Source organism: Oryctolagus cuniculus, chromosome X (genome assembly GCF_964237555.1).
Source record: "Oryctolagus cuniculus chromosome X, mOryCun1.1, whole genome shotgun sequence".
NCBI lineage: Eukaryota > Metazoa > Chordata > Mammalia > Lagomorpha > Leporidae > Oryctolagus > Oryctolagus cuniculus.
Window position 1 is genome coordinate 72,056,223 of NC_091453.1, and position 24,757 is coordinate 72,080,979.

At 39.0% G+C, this 24,757-nt stretch overlaps 1 protein-coding gene and 1 non-coding gene across 4 annotated transcripts in view; one reads left to right on the top strand and one right to left on the bottom strand.

The window, feature by feature from the left end:
* Nucleotides 1-24,757, bottom strand: part of ATP7A (ATPase copper transporting alpha) — a 119,070-nt gene that overhangs the window by 24,473 nt on the left and 69,840 nt on the right. For 2 of the 3 annotated variants that reach the window (XM_002720131.5, XM_051827358.2), the window contains 8 exons: nucleotides 22,561-23,047; nucleotides 21,376-22,101; nucleotides 14,745-14,951; nucleotides 8,641-8,804; nucleotides 5,625-5,786; nucleotides 4,241-4,317; nucleotides 3,820-4,045; nucleotides 2,385-2,618 (listed from right to left, as the gene is read on the bottom strand). In XM_002720131.5, coding sequence (XP_002720177.2) covers nucleotides 2,385-2,618; nucleotides 3,820-4,045; nucleotides 4,241-4,317; nucleotides 5,625-5,786; nucleotides 8,641-8,804; nucleotides 14,745-14,951; nucleotides 21,376-22,101; nucleotides 22,561-23,047 — 2,283 coding nt within the window. Of the gene's footprint in view, nucleotides 1-2,384; nucleotides 2,619-3,819; nucleotides 4,046-4,240; nucleotides 4,318-5,624; nucleotides 5,787-8,640; nucleotides 8,805-14,744; nucleotides 14,952-21,375; nucleotides 22,102-22,560; nucleotides 23,048-24,488; nucleotides 24,605-24,757 lie in introns of all 3 variants that reach the window. The other variant, XM_051827359.2, reaches the window with a different exon arrangement.
* On the top strand, nucleotides 24,599-24,704 carry LOC127485071 (small nucleolar RNA U13). Its single transcript, XR_007912269.2, has one exon. It is a non-coding gene; the product is annotated as a small nucleolar RNA U13 (small nucleolar RNA).

Below are 24,757 nucleotides of genomic sequence, written 5' to 3' on the forward strand. Positions count from 1 at the left end.
ATGAAAAAATAATGTAGATTAATAAGAAAAGCATTAAGAACTCAATAGGCATAAAGGACATAGAAAGGTAAATCACTGTTGAGGAAATACAAATACCCAATACATGGAAAAGGGTTTATCTCTACTATTAATGGAAGAAGTGCAAACTGAAGCAACCCTGTAAAACCATTTCATGCCTACTAACCTAGCAAGAATTTGGACAAGATAACCTACTTCACTGACATACCCCTGGCAGGCATGAGCCATACAACAATACATGCCCTTGGATCCAGTAATCAGACCCTTTGCAATTTCTCCTAAGATACTACTTCAGTGGAATTGACTATTAGACACAAATACATTCAATGTAGAGTTATCTAAAATAAAATAAATCAGAAATAATCTGAAAACAAAACAAGAATGGTCTGGTGAATTAGAGCATACTGATTTGATATACTTATTATTCAGAAATATGAAATAATTATCTAGACCATAAAAGTGAGAAAACTTTATAGTGTAAGGGTATACATGTATGTAGAACAGGATTATAAAGTGATTTACACTGGGCCTGAGGCCAGCATTGTGGGACAGTGTGTTGAGCCACGGTCTGCATCACTGTCACCAGCACCCCATATCAGAGCACCAGTTTGAGTCCTGACTGCTCTGCTTCTGATCTAGCTCCTTGCCAAAACATCTGGGAAAGCAGCAGAAGATGGTCCAATTGCTTGGGCCCCTGTACCCACAGGGAAAACCCAGATGCAGTTCCTGGCTCCTGGCTTCTGCCTGGGCCAGCCCTGGCTGTTGCATTTGAGGAGTGAAACAATGGATAGAAGATTCATTCTCTCTCTCTCTCTCTCTCTCTCTCCCTCTCCCTCTCCCTCTATTATTCTGTCTTTCAAGTAAATAAATAAACCTTTCTCTAAAAAAAGGAAGTGATTGGGGCCAATGCTGTGGCGTAGCAGGTAAAGCCTCCGAGTGCAGTGCCGGCATCTCATATGGATACCAGTTTGAGTCCCGGCTGCTCCTCTTCTGATCCAGCTCTCTGCTATGGCCTGGAAAAGCAGTAGAAGATGGCCCAAGTCCTTGGGCCCCTGCACCCACTTGGAGAACTGGAAGAAGTCCCTGGCTTCAGACTGGCCCAGCTGCTGCCATTGCAGCCATTTGGGGAGTGAACCAGAGGATGGAAAACCTGTCTCTCTCTCTCTCTCTCTCTCTCTCTCTCTCTCTCTGCCTCTGACTTTTAAATAAATAAATAAATCTTTTAAAACAGTTTTAAAAGGAAGTGATTTACACTATAGTATGGAACTATGGGTGAAAATTTTCCAACACTACTTAATCTTTTTTAAAAAATATTGTTTATTTATTTGAGGGGCAGTGAGGCATAACAAATCTGCTTTCTGCTGGTTCACTCCCAAATGTCCACAAAAGCCAGGGCTTAAGCCAACAGCTGGGAACTCAATTCATGTCTTCCATGTGAGTGGTAGGGACCCAATTACTTGAGCCATCACTGCTGCCTGCCAGGCTCTGCATTAGCAGGAGCTGAAGTCAGGAGGTGGAGCTGGGCATCAAACCTAGGAACTCGCCGGCACCGCGGCTCACTAGGCTAATCCTCCGCCTAGCGGCGCCGGCACACCGGATTCTAGTCCCGGTCAGGGCACCGGATTCTGTCCCGGTTGCCCCCCTTCCAGGCCAGCTCTCTGCTGTGGCCAGGGAGTGCAGTGGAGGATGGCCCAAGTGCTAGGGCCCTGCACCCCACGGGAGACCAGGAGAAGCACCTGGCTCCTGCCATCGGATCAGCGCAATGCGCCGGCCGCAGCGGCCATTGGAGGGTGAACCAACGGCAAAGGAAGACCTTTCTGTCTCTCTCACTGTCCACTCTGCCTGTCAAAAAAAAAAAAAAAAAAAAAAAAAAAAAAAACAAAAAACCTAGGAACTCCAATACCAGATGCTGGCATCTTCTTAACCACTAAGCCAAATGCCTGCCCCCTCCATTATTTTAAACCATATGGTCATATGGTTGGGGGGGGGAAGCCACAACAATATAAAAGTTGCACTTTGTAAATTCACATTTATTAAATAAAAAATAACTATATAACAAACAAACAAAAAGAAAAAAAGAACTTAAAAAATTAATAATGTAATATAAACAAGTTAATGATAAGTCTCAAATGTCTTTCTTAAAATAACCGTGGTCATACTATACTAGCTGCAGTATTGATTCCATAAATTTTGTATATCTTTTAATGGAATATGTAATGTAAAATACTGTCAAAACAAAAATACTTCTTCCAGCAACTTGTTAATTACATTACATAAATCAATGTATATTAGCAATAACTGGTCTAGAAAATATCAGTCATTTATCCATTCACAATTTTAATAAATGTCATCCTTTCTTACTTTACCTTTGCTATATGTTCCAGCCATCGGCCTAGTGCAATGAACACAAATAACATAGGAGGTGTGTCAAAGAAAGTAATGGGGTTCACTTTAGCTCTCTCATACATTGCCACCAGAAGAATAACCAAGGAGTAAGAAAATGCAATGGTGGTTGCGAGCACAATCAGTACGTCCATATTTGCTGTCTTATGCTTCAGTGCTTTGTAAGCCTGAATGTAAAAGTACCAGCCTCCAAAAAACTGCAATATAAGAACAATCAATGAGTTTTTAAAATGCTGAAATTCACATACATGCTTCAATAACTTAAAACAAAATATCAATATTTACTTCCTTTGGCTTTTAGCCATTCCATAAGCACTAAGGGGAGATGTTACACTGAAACAAGTTATTTGTATTTTAGCAGATATGTGTCAGAGGGAGGGATTTGCTGTGCCAGCCCTAAGATCCAATGGATATTCCATAATATAGGAAAATCAGATGGTGCAAAAATAAGAACTAGGAAAAGAATGACATTTACTATCAAGATTTTTTTATATCATCCCCTTTCCAAAACTCAACCTAAGTGATAATATCACAAGCTGCTGGCTAGTTTTTGTTGGTAAAAATAACTGGAAAACCTACTTTTCATGCAAGAATAGGGAACCTTTTTTCTGCCAAGGGCCATTTGGGTATTTATAACATCATTAATGGGCCATACAAAATTATCAACTTAAAAATTAGCCTGCTACCCAGTGGGAAACCCAGAAGAAGCTCCTGGTTTTGGACTGGCCTAGCTCCAGCTGTTGCAGCCATTTGGGGAATGAACCAGCAGCTGGAAGGTCTCTTTCTGTCTGTCTGTATGTATGTATGTCTCTCTCTGTAACTCTGTCTTTCAAATAAATAAATATATTTTTTTTAAAAATTAGCCTGCTATAGATTTATGGAGTTTCAAGTGCCATCTGTGGTTGCCTTGGCAGACCAAATGATTTCATGGGCTTTATATGGCTTGCAGGCCAGACGTTTCTCACTCTTGGACTACAGAAAAACATATTAAGATGTTTTTAAGATCACTATTGCCTTTTAAAAAGATTAGATAAAGGAAAAGACATCTGAGATGGAAGTATTCTATTCCACAGCGAAAGATTATCTGAAAATAATGGCTGAACTTAAATGCTAGGGGAAAATTAACAAATATAAAGTTATATATGGTAGCAGTTATAAATACCAAATCCAAAAAATTTGAATTCTCATTGCTTGTTTTGCCATTAAACAATATCCTTAGGGTAAAATGGAATCTATCACTTATTTAACCACTCAGTTTCAGATTATTTTTATAAAGCATCCAGCATAAAGCATTTGAACGTCTGGCTAACACCTGTTTTGCAATAGAAAATAACTTTGCCTGTCACATTTTGGCTATTTTTCATTGTTAACAAATATACTTGATAACATTTCACTTGCCTGTACAGGTACACACAATAAAAAGGACAGCAAATTCATAATAGACAATCCTGGCATGATCTGGCGCTCCAAGAACATAGAAGAATGAATGTTGATCATTTCTTCGTTACTTATGTTCTGATGATGGTGCAGAGTTGCAAGGTGGTGGTCCATAATCATCATATATATCATTAGCCCCATTACAGGAATACAGAAAAACAGGCTCACAAGGAAGGACCGTCTCCATCTTTTATATAAGAAAAAAAATAAGAAAAGCATATTAGTGAGTGGTTAAAGATTCTATGTACTATGGAAAAATTCAGGTTGTGACCATTCTACTCAGTATAAGGATGGTGTTGAAAAACTGACATGCTAGGAGGATGTTAAAACTTGTAACGAGGAGTCCAAATATGTTTTTCACTGACATTCCAAAAGTACTCACTGTCTTATTTCTCGTTTATGGTCTAGGTGGCTTGATGACCGATCCTTCTTGACCAAAGAAGCTTCAAAACCTAAGCTCTAAGGAAATTCACGAGAAAAAAATTATTTTACTTAATGTATAAGTATTACATAGAGAAAAATCTAAGCTATGGTACTGCCATTAAGAACAATTCAATTCAATGATGCAATGTAAGTCATCTGGGAAATATAAAAATGAAGACATGCCTCCTGCTCTTGATTATCTTGGTTTCTAATCCTTCATCAAAGAAATTTTTATTTCCTTAATTCTAGTTAATGTCTATTTTACTTTTCTCAAAATAACGATTTTACTCAAGTGCAGTTGTCCTTGGTAGAGGTTCTCATTAATAGGCCAGAAAAGCTAGCACTATACCAAATGTTTACTCATGATCTTGCATACTCAGTCTCTGCTCTTGTTCTATAAGAAAAAAATAAATAAAATTCCTTTTCCCCAATGAAATAAAGTATAAAAAGGAAACTACACCTAAGCAATATTCATCTGAGCATAAAAAGTAACATACACTGTATTTTCAACTGCTAGGGAAAATGCTACCACCTTACATTTGTTTGCAGCATGCAGCACAGTAAAAAGAGCAGGCATGTTCTTTGGCGACAGAGTGATCAGGCTCAAATTCCAGTTACAGCACACACACTAGCTATGTGACTCTGGACACGTAACTTCTCTTAACCTGAGTTTCCTCACCTCCAAAAGGAAGGTGATGACATTGCTGTGAGAAGAGTTGAAGCTGTGGATTCATGCATGACTGCATACCTGTGCATCACAGGTACTCAGTAATGCTAGTTAGTGCTGTTGTTACCTATACTAACAGGATCTGAACTATTAATATGCTTGAGATCATTAGAGTACCAATTTTACAGCACACTAACATTTTTAAAGCCCTTTCAGATGTACTGGCATTTAAAATGTACTGAAAAACACAGGATGAATTTGCCATAAGGAAAAAGGTTTGATCTTTTAAACTTTTTACTTTACTTTTTTTTGTTGTTTCAACCAACAATAAAGCATCTAGCAATGATGCTTCACTTTCTTAGTGATGAACATGAATCTAACTCATAACAAATTTTATTTCCACTTCTAAAACTTGTACTTGATTTGTAGTTCTAACTGTTGTACTTGATTTGTAGTTCTAACTGAAGTCTGCTCCTGATTAACAGTGCAAATGTGCCATTGCCTCAATTTTTCTGACAAAGACCAAGACAAAAATTCAGACTCATTTACATTAAATTTGGAGACAGATCTTACCTAGAGTAATCAAAGGGGTCAGACTTTTTTCACTGTCTCTACCTGATACAAACCAGGATTGCTGGTGGAATAAAATGCAGAAATAGAAAGTCCAGGTACTTACTTCAATTGTATGGATAATATCTCTGGGACCAATAATCTCTGGATCATATTTAATGTGTGCTTTGTTGGTTGCCAGGGCCACAGAGCAGTAGAAGATCCCTCTGTGTTTTGTGAGAGTAGATTCTATTTTATGTACACAGGAGGCACACGTCATTCCTCTCACCTGTTTAAGACAAAGCCTTTGTTATTGAGAAATGCATTTTTTCCTCCATCACATATGAATTACTACTTTCAACCAAAAGTACTATTGTAACGTTGGATTATTTTGCAAGATCATATCCACATGATTAATGTGCTTTTGATATGATCATTAAAATACAATTATTTTATCACATTGGACAAGATTATTCCCAGTTCCAATAGGTTTGATAGAAAAGAATCTCATTAAGAGTCTCCCTTGGGGCCAGTGTTGTGGCACAGCAGGTTAAGCCACTGCCTGGGATGCCAGCATCTCAAGAGAGTACACACTGTAGTCCTGGCTACTCCACATAATTTTGTTATTAAGATTTATTTATTTATTTGAAAAGCAGAGTTACAGAGAGGCAGAGAGAGAGAGAGAGAGAGAGAGAGAGAGAAAGAGAGAGACAGGACTTCCATTCGCTGGTTCACTCCCCAAATGGCCGCAATGGTTAGAGCTAGAAGCTTCTTCTAGGTCTCCCACGCTGTTGCAGGGGCCCAAGGACTTGGGCCATCTTCTACTGCTTTCCCAGGCAGGCACACCAGAGAGCCAGATCAGAAGTGGAGCAGCCAGGACTTGAACCGGCGTTCATATGGGATGCAGGCACGGCAGGCGGCAGCTTTACCCCCTATGCCACAGTGGCAGCCCCTGCTCCACTTCTAATCCAACTCCATGTCAATGTGCCTAGAAAAATAGAAGATGGCTGAAGTGCCTGGGCCCCTGGCACCCACATGGGAGACCCAGATGAAGTTCTGGGATCCTGGCTTCAGCCTGGCTCAGCCATGGCCATTGTGGCTATTTGTTGAGTGAACCAAGAAGAGAAGATCCTTCTCTGTCTCTATCTCTCTCTCTCTTTTTCCTTCTCCAACATTGCCTTCCAAAGAAATAAATACATCTTTGAAAAAAAAAAAAAAGAGTAATTGGATTCCTGCCATTCACAGTGGGGAGACCTGGATTGCATTTCCAGCTCTGGCCCACCTCTGGCCTTTTTTTTGACAGGCAGAGTTAGACAGTGAGAGAGAGAGAGAGAGAGAGAGAGAGAGAGAGAGGTGTCTTCCTTTTGCCATTGGTTTACCCTCCAATGGCCGCCATGGCTGGCACGCTGTGGGCGCGCTGTGGCCGCGCTGATCCGAAGGCAGGAGCCAGATGCTTCTCCTGGTCTCCCATGGGGTGCAGGGCCCAAGTACTTGGCCCATCCTCCACTGCACTCCCGGGCCACAGCAGAGAGCTGGCCTGGAAGAGGGGCAACCGGGACAGAATCCGGCGCCCCGACCGGGACTAGAACCCGATGTGCCGGCGCCGCTAGGCGGAGGATTAGCCTATTGAGCCGCGGCGCCAGACCATTGCCTATTAAAGGACATTTAAGTTGGTTCTAAATTTTTGCTTTTGAAATTATATAATAAATACAACATTTTATATGCTAATATTTCTATAGGAAAGACTCTTAAAAGATTATTTTCTAGGTTGGAGAAAATGACCATTTTAAACAACATGTCTTACACCTGGTTTTATGATTTCATTTGTAAAATTTAAGTCTTGCAGGCCAGTGTTGTGGTGCAGTGGGTTAAGCAACTGCCAGCAGCCCATTTGGGTGCCAGTTTGAGTCCTGGATGCTCCACTTCTGATCCAGCTCCCTGCTAATATGCCTGGGAAAGCAGTGGAAGATGGTCCAAATGCTTGGGCCCCTGCACTCAAATGGGAGACCTGGATGGAGCTCTGGGCTCCTGGCTTCAGCATGGCCCAGCCCTGGCCATTGCAGCAATATAGTGACTGAACCAGCAGATGGAAAACCTCTCTCTCTGTCTCTCCCTTTCTTTCTGCCTCTCCTTCTCTGTGTAACTCTGCATTTCAAATAAATAAACCTTTTAAAAGAAATTTAAGTTCGGGACCGGCACTGTGGTGCAGTGGGTTAACGCCCTGGCCTGAAGCACCGGAATTCCATATGGGCGCAGGTTTGAGACCCGGCTGCTCCACTTCCTGTCCAGCTCACTGCTATGGCCCGGGAAAACAGTAGAAGATGGCCCAAGTCCTTGGGCCCCTGCACCCACGTGGAAGACCGGGAAGAAGCTCCTGGTTCCTGGCTTCGGATTGGCACAGCTCCGGCCATTGCAACCAATTGGGGAGTGAACCATCGGATGCAAGACTCTCTCTCTCTGCCTCTCCTCTCTTTGTGTAACTCTTTCAAATAAATAAATAAATCTTTTAAAAATTAAATTTAAGTTTAAGGCATCTGTAATTTATTCTTTTACATATAACCAGGAATCACTATATTTTAATTTTAATTTATTTTCATTTTATTTGAGAGGCAGAGAGAGAGAGAGACAAAGAAAGATCTTCCATCTGCTTATTTACTCCCTAAAAGCCCACATCAGCCAGGACTGGGCCAGGCTGAAGCCAGGAGCTGGGAACTCAGTCCAGTCTTTCCATGCTGGTGGCAGGAACTCAAATGCTTGAGTCATCATTTGCTGCCTCCCAGAATGTCCTTAGCAGGTTGCTGGATTGCAAGTTGAGAAGCTTGGACTCGAACCAAGCACCCAGATATGGGATGGGGGTATGCGACTTAACTACTGCATCAAACATCTGCCCCCATTCTATATTTTAAAAGTTGATTTTAACTTATTCATTCAAACTTAATTCTTTTTTTTAAAATAGAGATATGACTGTTATCATATTTCATGCTTGAAGGCCACATTAAGTCCTATCTTATCTATTTTCCAATTTCCTTAACTTTCATCATATGTATTATTTCCAAGCCTTCAATTATCTTCAGAATTCTCTTCTGAATCTTCACTGAGTTTTTCTGGGAAATTTTATTAATCACACAAAAATTCTTACTTACAACAAGTTCCAGAACACCATCCCCTTCACTGGCACTTTCTATTACTGTAGCTCCAAAGCCAAGGTCTTGGATGAACTCTGCTATCATTGGAGGTTGTATAACAGTAGGATTATACCTTATTTCTGCCTTGCCAGCCATCAGAGCCACAAGTACAGAATAAATTCCTAGGAATGTGATAAGAAAAACAATACAGATAAAAGTCCTTAAAAGCAGTAATGTTAAAATTACTTTTTAGCATTTTTCATTTAACGATGAAAGGACTAAAGTGAATCTCGAAGAATTTACTTAATTTTTATGTAAGTCTTGAACCCAGATGAAATAAAACCAAAGGTAGCCTTATTTTCTTAAACTTTTTATTATGGAAATTGTCAATTTCCATACCCCATAATAAACCTGATATACCCATAGCCAAGCTTAAACAACTATCATCTAGCCAATACTTGGTTGATTTTATTTCATTTAAATACCTACCTACTTCATTCCCTGCCCTCTACCCAGATTATGTTGAAGAAAATCCAAGACATCACATCATTTCATGGGTAAACCTTTAAATACATATCTCAGGGCCGGCACTGTGGCATAGTGGGTAAAGACACTGCCTGCAGTGCTAGCATCCCATATGGGTGCCAGTTTGAGACCCGGCTGCTCCACTTCCAATCCAGCTCTCTGCTATGGCCTGGGGAAGCAGTAGAAGATGGCCCAAGTCCTTGGGCCCCTGCATCTGCATGGGAGACCTGGAAGAAGCTCCTGGCTCCTGGTTTTGGATCGGTGAAGCTCTGGCCAATACGGCCATCAGGGGAGTGAACCAGTGGATGGAAGACTTCTCTCTCTCTCTCTCTCTCTCTCTCTGCCTCTCCTTCTCTCTCTGTATATAAATAAATCTTTAAAAAATAAAAAATAAAAATAAATATATATCTCTAAAAGAAGACTCTTCAAAATAATTATAAATCATTTTCACACCAAAAATAAAATTCTTTAATACTATCAAATATCCAAGCAATATTTATATTTCTATATTTTTTTCTTATAACTTTATTAAATAGTTATTGTTTGAACTGGGATCCAAATAAGGCCCTAAGAATTACAGTTGGTTGTGGCTGGTATTGTGGTACAGTAGGTTAAGCCACCGCCTGTGATGCTGGCACCCCATATGGGCACAGGTTCATCTCCTGGCTGCTCTGCTCCCAACCCAGCTCCCTACTAATGTGCCTGGGAAAGCAGCAGATGATGGCCCCAAGTGCTTGGGTTGGGCTTGCCTCTGCACTCAGGTAGGAGACCCAGATGGAGTTCCAGGTGCCTGACTTTGGCCTGGCCCAGCCATTATGGCCATTTGGGGAGTAGACCAGCAGATAGAAGATCGATCGATCTCTCTCTCTCTCTCTCTCTCTCTCTCTAACTTTCCCTAACTCTGAAATATTGTTTTAAAAAAATTACAATTGGTTAAGATTGTATCTTGTAAATATGAAGTATTTTTAGAAACTAGTAAGAGTACTAGAGAAAGGAATTCATGAACATAACTAATATAGGACTATAACAAATGTACCAACATGCACAGTATATAATATTATCAAATAATAATCCATTTCTTAAAATGTTAAGTTTCACTATCTGGCATACATTAATCTAAAATGCTTGTTTTCTACAGTGGATGGTTTGCTTAGCAGCTAATGTCAGTTAAGATGCCTGCATCCCATACCAGAATAACTTCGTTCCATTCCTTGCTCTGGCTCTTTATCTCCGTTTCCTCCTAGTACAGACTCCGGGAGGCAGTAGTGATGGCTCAAGTAATTGGGTTCCTGCCACCCATGTGGGAGACTTGACTGAACTCCCAGCTTTGGCCCTGGTCCAGCCCTTGCTGTTATGGGCTTTGGGGAGTAAAATCAGCAGAAAAGAGTGACGACTCCTCATCCCCTTCTCTCACAAATAAATAAGTTTTAAAAATAAAAATGAAGAATTATTTTTCCTAGAAAAAACTGTTTTTAACAAAACAAAGGAGTCTTGTTTTAATTCGTTTTTAAAAATTTTACTAGAAAGGCAGACAGACACAGTTTCCATCCTCTGGTTCACTCTCCAAATGCTTGCAACAGCTAGCGGGCCAAAGCTGGGAGGCAAGAATTCAATCCAGGCCTCCCATGTGGCTGACAGAGACCCAACTATTTGAGCTATCACCCTGTCTCACAAAGTGCACATTAGTGCAAGCTGGAATCAGGAACAGAACTGGGGCTCGAATCTAGGCACTCTGATATGGGATGAGGGTGACCCAATTGGTATCTTAACCAATGGGCCAAAACCTGCCAAGGAGTTCACCTGGCTGGTGCAATTCTGCTGTTAACAACCGTTCCACTTCTTTAGGCCAGCTATTGTTGTAATTGCCAGGAAGAAAATCAATTTCACATAGCACAATTCGCAGCCCTTTCTAGGAATCTATGACACATGTGGTTATATGACAGGGAATGGAAATAAATAGTCCATAGGGCAGTTCCAGAGTTTGATAAAAAAAATTGATATTAATGTAATAGCTTTTAATAAGAAAACAAAGTAGCTAATATAATCTAAGAATTTTATATAAAGTGTTTACATTTTGGGCTTCCTGGGTGCCAAATAATTCAGCTGATCAGCTCACGGAAAAGCATCGGTAATAAGGGAAGGTTTTAGAGAAAGTGAGAAAACATCTTTTTTGCGTCAGTTGAATGCATTCTGTAGCTAAGCAGAAATAGAAAAAAACATGATTTTTCAACTTTCAGAAATATAAAAATAATACTTAGGTAAATTATAGATTTTTTAAAAATTCTTCGAACTATAAGTAGAACTGTTTCCATTCATTTTCAGAAACATAACACAAACTTAGGGAAAGACCAGTGCTGTTTTTTAAAAAAATATATGAATGGGGGCCAGCGCCATGACGCAGTAGGTTAATCCTCTGTCTGCGGCATTGTCATCCCATGTGGGCACCGGTTCTAGTCCCGGCTGCCCCTCTTCCAATCCAGCTCTCTGTTATGACCTGGGAAAGCAGTAGAAGATGGCCCAAGTGCTTGGGCCCCTGCACCCGCATGGCAGACTGGGAAGAAGCACCTGGCTCCTGGCTTCAGATCAGCGCAGCTCTGGCTGTTGCGGCCATCTGGGGAGTGAACCCTCTCACTGTTCGTAACTCTACCTCTCAAATAAATAAATAAAATCTTTAAAAAAAAATGTGAATGTAGTGACCCCAGCTAGGCTTAAGGGTATTCCTAATTGGGTTAAGAAGTGGCAAAGGTGATAGTATGGAGTAATTGGAAGAATCAGCTTAATAGATTAAAAAAAAAAAGATTTGTAATTGGCATAGGCATTACCTGTCTCATGAAAAAGGGTATTTTTGAATTGCCTGAAAAGAGCCAGTTCTCAAATTTTTAAGATCCTTACAAGTTTCCTTTTGTTTAGCAACTTCCCTCCTTTTCTCTTCTAATTAACCAAAAAGTAACATAAATGCTAGCTTTGACTGCATTCCAGTTAGAAATAATTGAGGCTGAAATGAAAGATACAGAAATGACAAAATGTGCAAAAGATAATACTAAACTGAAGATGGCTCTGTATGCCACATATTTTGTTAAAATAATGCTCTGGCCTTAACATAGCAGGATACTGCAAAAATTCTGTGGAAAGTGAAATTAAAAGATGTTTAGAGGACGGCATTGAATCCATTGCTCCCCTTCCGGTTGAGCTCCTTGCGAATGTGCCTGGGAAAGCAGTGCCACCTGCCACCCATGTGGGAGCCCCAGGCTTAAACTTGGCTCAGCCCTGACCATTGCAGCCATTTGGAGAGTGAACCCAGAGTGGAAGATCTCTCTCTCTCTCTCTCTCTCTCTCTCACACTCTCCTTTCAAATAAATAAATAAATATTTTTTAAAAAGTTTATCTTGGTGTAAAAAATTTTAAATATACCCACAGATTTTTCATAATATCCAATTTTCATGAACTTTTGTATAAGGTGATCCAATTTTTTCATTTTTTTAAATATAGACACCTGAAGAGCAGGGTTCTTTAAAAAAATTACTATCAATTATTTGAAAGGCAGTTACAGAGATGCAGAGGCAGAGAGAGAGAGAGAGAGAGAGAGAGGTCTTTCATCCACGGGTTCACTCCCCAAACAGCTGCAACAACCGGAGCTGGGCCAATCCAAAGCCAGGAGCCAGGAGCTGCTTCTGGGTGCAAGGGCCCAAGGACTTGGGCCATATTCTACTGCTTTCCCAGGCACATTAGCAGGGAGCTGGATCAGAAGTGGAGCATCCAAGACTTGAATTGGCACCCATATGGGATGTTGGCATTGCAGGCAGCAGCTTTACCCACTATGCCACAGTGCTGGCTCCATAGTGATGCAATTATTATACATATTTTGAGTTATTTACCCAATAGTATAGATAAGCTTACTCTAATCCTTACTTCCTTATTCAGCCTTGTGACTAACAGCATGTATCATTAAAATGCCTAGGGCTAGAGCTAAGTACCAAGCCTATGACTCTGAATTCATTAAACATTATAAAATGTCTGTATGGTTAAAAAAAAAAAAAAACTATGCTATCCTGGGAAGTCTGTAAATATGAGTGTAAATTTAGAAGCTAAAATATCAGGGTGTGATGGAAGTTTTTAAAATTGCATTGTAGATTTTATAAACTAAAATCAAAATACATACACAATATTAAGTAACTTCTGGACATTTCTGTCACAAGCAAAGATCAGAGTTCAAACTATTAAAAGAGAACAGTATAACTCTAAACAAACTTGGTTTTGCTTTGGTGCTTGGCCAGGGGACAGTAATACTGAAACTCTGTAGGATTCCATTTTCACTTTTAGGCAAAGTTTTTAAAAGTATTTATTTATTTGAGAGGCAGAGAGACAGGAATTAGTTCACTTCCCAAATGCCCACAACAGCAGGGTCAGCTGGGGCAGGGGGTGGGGGTGGGGTTTCCCATTTGAGTGGCAGGAACCCAATTACTTGAGCTACTATTGCTGTTGCCCAGGGTCTGCATTAGCAGGAAGCTGGAGTCAGGAGACAGAGCTGGGTAGCAAATCCAGAGACTCTGATACGGAATACTGGTCTTAACAGTGTCTTAACTGCCAGATAAACACCTGCCCTTAAGCATTGTTTTATTTTCATTTTTAATTTATTTTATTTATTTGAAAGGAAGAGTTAGAGAGAGAGAGATCTTCCATTTGCTGGTTCACTCCCCCAAATGGCCACAATAGCCAGGGCTGAGTCAGACTGAAGGCAGGAGCCAAGAGCTTCTTCCGGGTCTCCTACATGGGTGCAGGGGCCCCAAGGACTTGTGCCATCCTCTGCTGCTTTCCTAGGTACATTAGCAGGGAGCTGGATCAGAAGTGGAACAGGCAGGACTCCAACTGATGCCCATAAGGGATGTGCCGGTGTCCCAGATGGTAGCTTTACTCACTATGCCACAATGCCGACCCTGTAAAGCACGGTTTTAATAGAAAACCTATATGCTTCTTAAAATCCACAGCAGTCAAGATCTATAAAGAGTAAGAATTCTGTATTTCCATGTGCTATTTTTCTACGAATTTCATTAACATTAAAATGTGATCATTAGGGACTGGCATTGTGGCATAACAGGTCAAACCACAGCCTGTGATGCCAGCATCCCATATGGGTGCCGGTTTGAGTGCTGGCTGTTTCACTTCCGAACCAGCTCTCTGCTAACCTGCCTGAGAAAGCAGAGGAAGTTAGCCCAGGTGGAAGACCCAAGAACCACGTGGAACACCCAAAAGAAGCTCCTGGCTTTGGCCTGGCCCAGTCCTGGCCATTGTAGCCATATGGGGAGTGAACCGGTGGATGGAAGCTCTCTATTTCACTCTCCCTCTGCCTTTCAAACAAATAAAATAAATCTTTTAAAATCTTTTAAAAATGTGATCATTAAGTAAATGAGATAATAATTTTATCTAAGAGAACGAAAAGTAACAATAATTAGTTGTCAGGGAATCAAGGTTGTTCAACACATCAAGTTTTTAGGAGGTCATGGCAAAAGTCATAAATGTGATTACAAACAAGTAAGAGAACTAAATGGATGGAGTCCCTTAACTAGCCCATAAGATAACAAGCTTTCAAAATGTCTCACCTTCTTCCCGTCTTAAATTCCTTTCAATGTTTGCTACACAGGAAGCACAAGTCATGCCAGTGACCTGTATGTAACACTTAGATGAAGTCTTTGCCTCCTCCTTGTCATGAATTGGTGTCATCATTTTAGGGTAAAATTCATTGGTTGAAGTCAAAAGTGGCATGTCTGATGAGGGCTGAGCTATTACTACCAGTGGTTCATTCATATCTGGTGGAAAGGAAAAAAGATTCTTTTCATTTGTGGCACTGATCATGCTCCAGCTGCATCTTTGTCAACATCAAAATTCACACCTCTAGGTATTTCCAATCTATTCCTTTAAAACCAGCAAGGTCTTATGAGCCTTCAGTAACACAGTATCTTTACACTTTCCGGGTAGTGACTTCCAATTTCAATACTGTTCATTCCAGTTTCCAGGAGAATCTGAACTCACTGAATAAACAAAATTTTGGTTATATAAAGTTCTTCCAGCCATGTGTCCATCCCCCATACCAGGTAGACAGTAGTTTGTTAATGGATAGTTCTTATTTATATAGTGAACATGACAATGTTGATGATTTGCATTCTGGCATTAAATAGTCTCATGATATAATAAGTGGAACAAAATGGAATTAGCAAAAAGAATTGCATGTCATTTAAATTTTTTCAGTGTATGTATATATTGAGAGCATTTGTAAGGAAGCATGGGAGGCTACATAAAAACTATTAACAGTAGCTACTTCTGGGGAGTTGGGGTTAAGGCAGAAGGAGAATGATAGATGACCAAATTTCCTCTATTGAAGCTCCTGTATTGTTTGAATTTTTAATAAAAATACAGAGCATTTTCAATTTTTACAATATCTGGGTGAACAAAAGAAGCAGCAAGTGGAAAGTCAGAAGTAATTTTGGTTTTGTGCAAAGGAGTATTCAGATAATCAGTACATAGAATAGTTATAAAATGGGGAAGCTCCTATTACCCCAGAAGCCACTACAGCATTAACTACCTCCCAAGATGGGAGAAATTACTCCAACAGATTCCGTACACCTGCAAAAGAACCAAAGATTTTCTCCTCTCCTGCAGCAATAAGAAGGAAAAGAGGTGATGTGGAAATTTCCACTAGCCTACCCAACTTGCTCTTTCTCCTCCTTGGACAGAACACCAGTTCAGATCTGTTTGGCTAGCAAACAAAGGGATCCCTACGCAGCGGAGCTGTTTTTCAGGATGCTGCAGAAGAGTACCTTCAGAAGAAACTTTAACAAAAGCCTGTTCATTTCCTTAAATAACAATGATACAGACTTCTCAAATCAATATGCCTCTTAAATGTTAATGCACATACAATCATGGGGTAGCAGGGTGTTATCTTGTTAAAATGCAGATTCTGACTCTGCACATCCAAATTGGAACCTGGGATCCTGCATTTCCACCAAGCTTCCAGAGAATGACCCTACAGCCAGTCTTGGTATTGCAGAGGACAGTCTGACTAGCAAAGGACTAGATCCTCCCAGTTCCTAAGGTAGTTTCTGGTCTTCAGTAAATTACTTTGGAAAGCTATTCATTCAGATTTTAAGTGTATTATTTAGAATGAAGAAATTTACTAAATCGTATCATTGTTATCTTAAAGAACTCAAAAAGGAGTCTCACTTGCCAAAAATAAATAGCTTTGGCTTTGAATAAAACTATAATTTTAATCTAGCCAGAAGCTTTCTTCATTCTCCCATAATTATTACTAAGACTTAATTATTAACCTGGACAATGCAAAAAAACAGCTCATACTGTCAATCACTTTATGTCTTGTTCCAGAGCAATTTAATTGTTTTAAGTACAAGAGGTAACATGAAATACCATCTGCAATTTTCACACTATGGAAGTACAGCATTAAATTAAGTCATCGAATGAGGTAGCTCCTTTTAGCTACTTTAGTATGACCTCTAAATAAAGATCCAATGAAACTGTGACCCATATCCCCATGAGTATAGCAACCAAAACAGCAAAAGCTTCCTTCCATCTTTCACAGAAGAACCAAAGTTATTAAAGGTCATAATGATTTAAACACTTGGCTTCTTCTAATTAGTTTTTCTACAGGCTGTAACTATACTATTTATGCTTAAATTCAAAAGTTGACTTTACTGCACTTAAGGAAACAATTAGAAATGACTGCAAAAATTTCAAGAAAGAACTTCCAATCTGATACTCAAAACTTATAGCTTCAGTGTCTGGTGTAATATAAATACATACATAATCAGAAAATGGTTGAAAAACAATCACAAACATCACATCTACAACTTACTCTCAAATAGTTCTCAAAAATGTCTGTGTGTATATATATAGTATACAAATACGTCTATCAAGAAAAAGAATGATAAAGTGGTAAAACATTAATAATCAGAGAATCTGAATGAAATTTCATAAATAGGATTTCTTTGTACAATTCTTGTCACTTTTCTGTAAGTTTGAAATTAAAGGCTTTGAACAAGAGAAGGGATTTAATGAAGCATTTTGTTTGCTTTAATTGGTTAGTGAAGATCTAACTTCCTATATTACTGTTTCACTCTAAGAAAACGATGATATTTATGGTCATGATAAAAGGAATCTCTCATTTTTCTCCCCATCTTTTTTAACATCTCTGGTCCACCAAAGACTAGTATGACATGAAGGCTAAATGTTGATCCCTGTGTTTGAGAACAGGTCATAGTGGTAGACTGTGAGACCTGGAACAGTATGGACACTGACATTCAGAAAATAACATCTTAAATTCTGATTGATCTCAAACAGAATCACAAAATTCTATCATTTGATATTAACCTTTTGTCCCAATAATATGGATCACTATCACCATAGCTCTATCAATTCTTTTATGGTGACATTAATTGTGCACAAGTTTTTACCTATCCATCATAGCCATTAATATGTTTGTTATGAGCCCTAGCAGATGCAGAACACATAAAAGCCTTCTGATAATTCCTAGGGCCCTTGACAATAGTAGGCTAAGGTAAAACACATTGTTAAAAGTTGCAAACACAATGCATTCATGGTTCTGAGAAACTAGACAGATGGTATATATAGTGCCAGAGACTGCTCAAGTACTCCTTTATTCCATGTACTTAGTCCATCAAAATTTCTCCTATGGCTCAAGTATACCTTTGAAGCCACTTAAAGTAATTGGAAAGTTGCTTTTGCTCTATTTACATTTGTTATATAAAATCCATAAAATTATTTTAAATTATATATTTAGTATTATAATAGTATTATATTAAATCAAACTTCTGAATTTATGTAAACAAAAAATTAATATTTAGAGATATGTTTCATAGAAGTCAATGAATCAAAGTATTTAGACCAGCATTCTCAAATTTTAATATACATATGAAATACCTGAGAGCCTATGAAAATTAAAATGTGGATGTTGATTTAATGGGTCTGAAGTGGACCAAGAGTCTGTATTTCTAAAAAGCTGCCATGTGCTACTGATGCTATTATTCTGTGAACCACCTGAGCACTTTAAATTGCAAAAATATAGACCCAAGTAAATAGGAAAAATTGTATATTTGAGTCTAGTTTTAAAGTTTATGAAGCCCTTGGTTACTGTAACAATATCAGATTTGAATATGAAAAATATTTCAATTTCAAACTATATGTGATATAACTTGATTATATTTGGGATCCTATATTTAAGAGGCATAGGAATATTATAATGTAAACTTTTTTAATAATACTGATATAAACTAAACCTACATGGTATCCATTATTGACAACATAATGTAATGTGTGTTACAAAATATTTCAACTAGGGGCCGGCACTGTGGCACAGCAGGTTAAAGCCCTGGCCAGTATAACTTTAATCTGTCATTTGAAAAGTTTCATAAACTCTATGTGGTGAAAAATGAACTACATTTTGCTGAAACTAATTTTAATCACCTGCTACAGTTTCACTGTCAACATTTCCAGTGCAGATTTTTCTTCTGGTTTTGTAACTATTAACTTTTGCTATTGTGGATTTCCTACACTTTGTTCAGACTATGATACTAGAAGCTCTTTCAAGTATTCTGTATGAATTTTCCAATAAAGAACATATACATATCCCTTTTCTAGAATACAAGAATCTTGGTCTTTTGAGATTTTCTGTATTGAGAGAATTCAAGATGGTAGTTGTGGGGAGCAACTGGGACTAGACTGTTACTCGAATTAAGACTTATTTTATGCATCTGCTCTCCCACAATATGGTGCTGGGAGAGGAGGAAACAGCTTCTACACAGCTGCCTCCAGTTCAACCAATAAACAGCAGGACCTGCTCCTGATTGGAGGAGAGCAGCGTACTTGGCGTGTGGGTAGCAGAGTTGGGATTGGTGGAAGAGGACTATAAAGGAGGAGAGAGACAACATGCACCAGGAACATCTAAGAGGAACACCTGTGCAGCCCCCGAGAGAGCCGGCCGGCGGTGTGCCGCTCCCCCGCGGAAGTGGGGAAAGTGGCAGGGGGAACCGCCCTTCCACGGAGGTGGAAGGATCGGCAGCCAACCCGGGAAGAACCAGCAGCAAACCCGGGAAGGGCCGAGCAGACAAAAGAACAGCGCAGGGTCCTGTGTCGTTCCTCCGCGAAGAGGGGGAGCGACATAATGGTGCCGTGACTCGGATATGAAGCCTAGGCAGGGTTTAGTGTCGTTCCTCCACGAAGAGGGGGAGCGACAGGTAGTAATGGTGCAGCTACTTTGGAAAACAGCCTGGTAATTCCTCCAAAAATTAAACATAGAGTTAGCAATGACCCAACATTTTCATTCCTGGGTAGATACCCAGGAGAAATAAAAAACATATATTCATGCAAAAACTCATACCATTACTCATAATAGTTATAGAATGGGAACAACTCAGGTTTCTATTAAGTGATGAATTAAGAAACAAAATGTGATATATCCAAACAATGGAGTATTATTCAGCAACAAAAAGAATAAAGTTTTGATACACACCACAATATAAATGAATCTTCAGAACATTATACTCAATAAAAGAATACAGAAACAAAAGTACAAATACTACATGATTTTACTTATATGAGGCTCTTAGAATCGTTAGGTTCATAGAGAAAGAAAGTAGAACAATGGTTACTAGAGACTGGAGAAGGAAAAATGGGAGTGACTGCTAATGGATAGAGTTTCTTTTGGAGGATAATGAAAATGTTCTAAAATTACATAGTGATAATGGCTGCAAAACTCTGTGACTATACTAACAACCACTGCATTGTGTGCTTTTAAAGGGTAAATATTATAGTATGGGAACTACAGGGTTAGTATCCCTTATCTGAAATGCTTGAGGGCAGAAATATTTCATATTTTGCATTTTTTCAAATTTTAGAATATTTACAAATATGTAATGAGATATCCTGGAGATGAGATCAAAGACTAAACAAAATATATTTGTTACTTATACAACTTATACACATGATATGAAGGTAATTTATAAAATATTTTCACCATTCTTCCTATGTTTTAACTGTGACCCATCACATGATATCAGATATAAAATTTTCCTTTGTCAGCACTCAAGAATTTTGGATTTCAAGTTTCTGAATTAGGGATGTTCAATCTGTACATGTCAAATTTAAAAATTGAGAATTCTATCATTTCTACCAGTTGTTATCAATATGAAAATTAAAAATGTTTGATATGTCCGTGAGTCCTCCCCCACAGACATAATAATTTGGGCATGTGTCTAATAAAATATTTGCTCCAGTTTTAGTGAGCCTATAATGGGTATATCTTTATTTGATAAGCTTCATCCTAATCAGAATAGCAAAGATTGATGACATTGTCTGGAAATTAGCTCTGTATCTTTTCAATTGCTATTTAAGGCAAGATATTTCACTGGGGAATTTTTCAGCTTAATTCAAGGCCAGGTAAATTGACTCTAAACAATACATATATTTTTGGTTTCAGTTCAAAGATAAGAGCTATCAGGAAATATGAAGACTTTGGGATAGCTCTGGAGTCAGTTAACTTGAATGTCTAAATTCAAAGCTACAGTTAAAATCCTTTATGTATTTCTACTTTTTCATTTCTTCCCCCACTAGATATATAAACACATAAATGAACATATACATATATATGTACATACATATATAAATCCTTGTTGTAAAAACTTTTCACATAGGAAAACACAATAGAGGCAAAAATCATCTTTAATCCTATCACTTAAAGATTCATTGTTAAAATGTTGATTCATGTCCTATCAGGAATCTTATTCACTCATATGCATAAATAATACATACATGTATACGTCCAACTGCATTTGTTGATAAAATTTTTGTCACAGTACATATAAGGTTTTTCAGTTTGGCTATTTTTCCATTTAACAAAATACCTCCTATAATTTTTTGTGCCATTAAGTATCTTTAATACCATCATTTTTCACGGCTCCATAGCATTTCATTACCTGGTTGTACCATGATTTATTAATTGTTTCTAGCTTTTAAACACTATCATTATGCAAACTTCCTAAGGCATCTTTGTATGCATTGCTGACTACCTCCACGGGATTTTTTTTTTTTTGTAAAAAGTAGAACATCAGTGCCTATTAATTATTTCTCATTGATAAAAGCCAAAAGAAACTATAAAATGGAAATTTTAAAAATATGAGAGGAAATCAAAGAAAAAGTGATAATTACCTGACAAGGTAGCATCAAACCCCATGTCTTCTATTGCTTCTCTCAAGGTTTCTGGAGAGGTTAGTAGAGGATCATACTCAATAGTCCCACTGTTATTTGCAAGGGAAACTCGTATGGATTTAACACCTGGCTTTTTTGATATGACACCTTCAATAGATTGCACACAGGAATTACAAGTCATGCCATCAATGTTTATCACGGTTTCCTGAGTCAGAGGTTGGCTAACTACATTCAAAGGAATCTTCTGAAGAGATGAGCTGGAGGGAGAGTTGGGGGAACTCTCAACTTCACTTGCAATACTAACTCTATATTGCCCTGGTGATACAGCTTCTATTGCTTTCCTCAGAGTTTCTGGAGTGACTAAGCTTGCATTGTACTTTACAATGGCAGATCTATTCTCTAAAGAAACTACTATGTTGCTTACGTATTGGAGTGTAGCTAAAGCACTTTCAATATTTGACACACATGATTTACAATGCATGCCATCTATGAGGAAAGTGGTTGTTGAATCACTGGTATGCGACAGAGTCCTTTGCTGTGATCCTTCTGGGGATTTGACTGGTGTGTTCTTCAGACGCTCTACATCAATAGCTCCCAATTTGAGGTACTTAGGCTGTTTTTTGATGAATGCTGGGAAGCCCGCAGCTTCAATCTGTTTTTTTATTTCCTCTGCTGTGATAAGATGAGGTTGATAAACAATAGTAGCTTCTTGGTTGTCCAGGGAGACTATAGTTAATAAGAAGAAATATAATTATTTAATTCAGTTGTTTCCAGGCCACTTCAGAGAACCGCTAAATGAATAACCACAAACAATGAGACTGGAAATAAGTAAACAATATTATTAATGTGCAGCTACATCTCCAAGTTTCTGTATGGTTGTACAAAAATTTTAGAGGTAAGGAATACCCCAGGCGTGCTGTCTTAAGAACCCTGAACTCCATGAATCGCCACCCCAGCTGCCTTTTCTGCTAAGCTTCAGTCTAAGACTCCCATAACCATTAATTTAATAATTAACTTTACTGACATTAGTCCTGGGAAAAAGGCTGTACCTCAAACTTCAATTAAGCAGTAAGCACTGTATTCCCACAGAATGAACACACATGCTTAAGAAGAAAGCAAAAAGTTAAAAGAGCAAAGCAGAAGACTGAGCCTTACAAAACAATCAAATAAAACCAGAAATGTTACCTTTAATTCGTTGAACACCTTGCAGTTTCCCAATTTTTCCTTCAATGGTGCTGGTACACGAATGGCATGTCATCCCCTCCACTTTCATCTTCATCATGACTTCACCTGCTTGAGCCATACTGTGATCTTCACTTCCTGACTTTCTGTCCAGAGCCCCAGTATCTAAACTGAGATCTGGAACCTGTTCTACTATCTGATTGGCATTCACTATAGAAGGGATTATTGTCACTACTGCAGTTCTTTGCTGAGGGGAAATTTTAATGTCTGTCACGCCCTTTGTCTTGAGCAATATGCTCTGGATATGGTCCCACGGTGGAGCCAGGGAAGAAGTAACAGTCAGAAACACAGTATCAGTTGAAACAAGGAGAGGGTTAGGATTATGGAGAATAGCATCAAAGCCCATGTCATTGATAGCTTCCTGTAAAGTCTTTGGAGTTTGTAGTTCAGGGTCATAAATAATAGTTGCATTTTTTTCTTCCAGTGAAACCTTTTGGAAGGAAATTTTAAAAGTCAGTTTAAACTATATGATACAGAACTTTAAAAACCGATCATCACATCACATTCAAGAAGAATGAGAGACCAGTGTTTTAGTAACACCAGCATCCCATATGGGCACCAGTTGGTGTCCCAGCTGCTCCACTTCTGATCCAGTTCCCTGCTATAATGGCCTGGGAAAAGCAGCAGAAGATGGCCCAAGTGCTTGGGCCCCTGCACCCACCTAGGAGACCTGGATAAATCTCCTGGCTCCTGGCTTTGGTCTGGCCCACACTTAGCCATTTACACCATTTTGGGGAGTGAACCAATGGATAGAACATTTGTGTGTGTGTGTGTATGTGTGTGTGTGTCTCCCTCTCTCTGTAACTCTGCCTTTCAAGTAAATAAATAAATCTTTATGTTTTTAAATATGTATTATTTTATTTATTTGAAAGACAGAGTTACAGAGAAAGGTAGAGACCGAGAGAGAGGTCTTCCATCATCTTCACTCTCCCAAATGGCTGCAAAGCGAGGCTTGGCCAGGTTGAAGCCAGGAGCCAGGAGCTTCTTCTGGGTCTCCCATGTGGGTGCAGAGGCCCAAGGATTTGGGCCATCCTCCACTGCTTTCCCAGGAACACTAGCAGCGGGCTGCATGAAATGGAGCAGCCAGGACTCGAACCGGCACCCATATGGGATGCCAGCACTGCAGGCTGGAGTTTTAACCTACTGAGCCACAGTGTCTGATCTCAAAAATCATTAAAAAAAATGAAACAAATAACCTAATGGAGTTTCTCTATCAGTTTTCATCTTTACTATTTACATTGGAAAGAAATATAAAAACAAAAACACTTGTCTATCAACAAGACCAGTGAAGCAGAGTGTGGTGCTGTGGCATAGTGGGTAAAGCTGCCACCTGCAACACTGGCATCCTATATGAGCACCATTTCAAGTTCTGGCTGCTCCACTTCTGATCCAGCTCCCTGACAATGGGCTGGGAAAAGCATCAGGAGATGGCCCAGGTGCTTGAGCCCCTGAAACCACATGGGAGACCCAGATGAAGCCATTGCAACTATCTGGAGAGTGAACCAGCAGACAGAAAATCTCTCTTTTTGTCTCTCCCTTGCTCTCTCTCTATAATTCTGATTTTCAAATAAGTAAATAAATCTTTCAAAAAGAAAAGACAGGCAAAGCTATACGCAGGCCTGTGTGACTGGTACTGATCAGTTATTTGAAACCTGTGTATGGACAAACACACCCTAGAATTTCACAACAGAATACAAACTAGTCTTTCCTACCATCTTCTTGCACAGATTATTCCAACAGTTCATACTCTACCAATTAGAAAGGTTATATACAAAACAGAATCAGCACAGAAATTAAAAGGTTATATGAAGTTTAATCTTTTTAAAAAATTCAATTAAGATAACTCTTGGCAAGAAAAGATATGAACCTACCAGTTACAAGTGAAGGCAGTATCCTTTGGTTTTCATAGCATATATTCTATTTCTTCCTAAGTCACTACAGCATAGGATTAATTTTGTTCAAAATAAGAACAGCTTTGTTGCTCATTCTGTGGTTCATAAGCACAATGATTTGAGGTTTTAACAATATTGTGTAAGATATGCTTCCCTCAAGCAGTATTACCACATCAACACATTACCCCTCCAACATGAAAGGGGTGGGAGTGGGGGAGGAACAACTTTAATGTTTGAACTGATTAGAT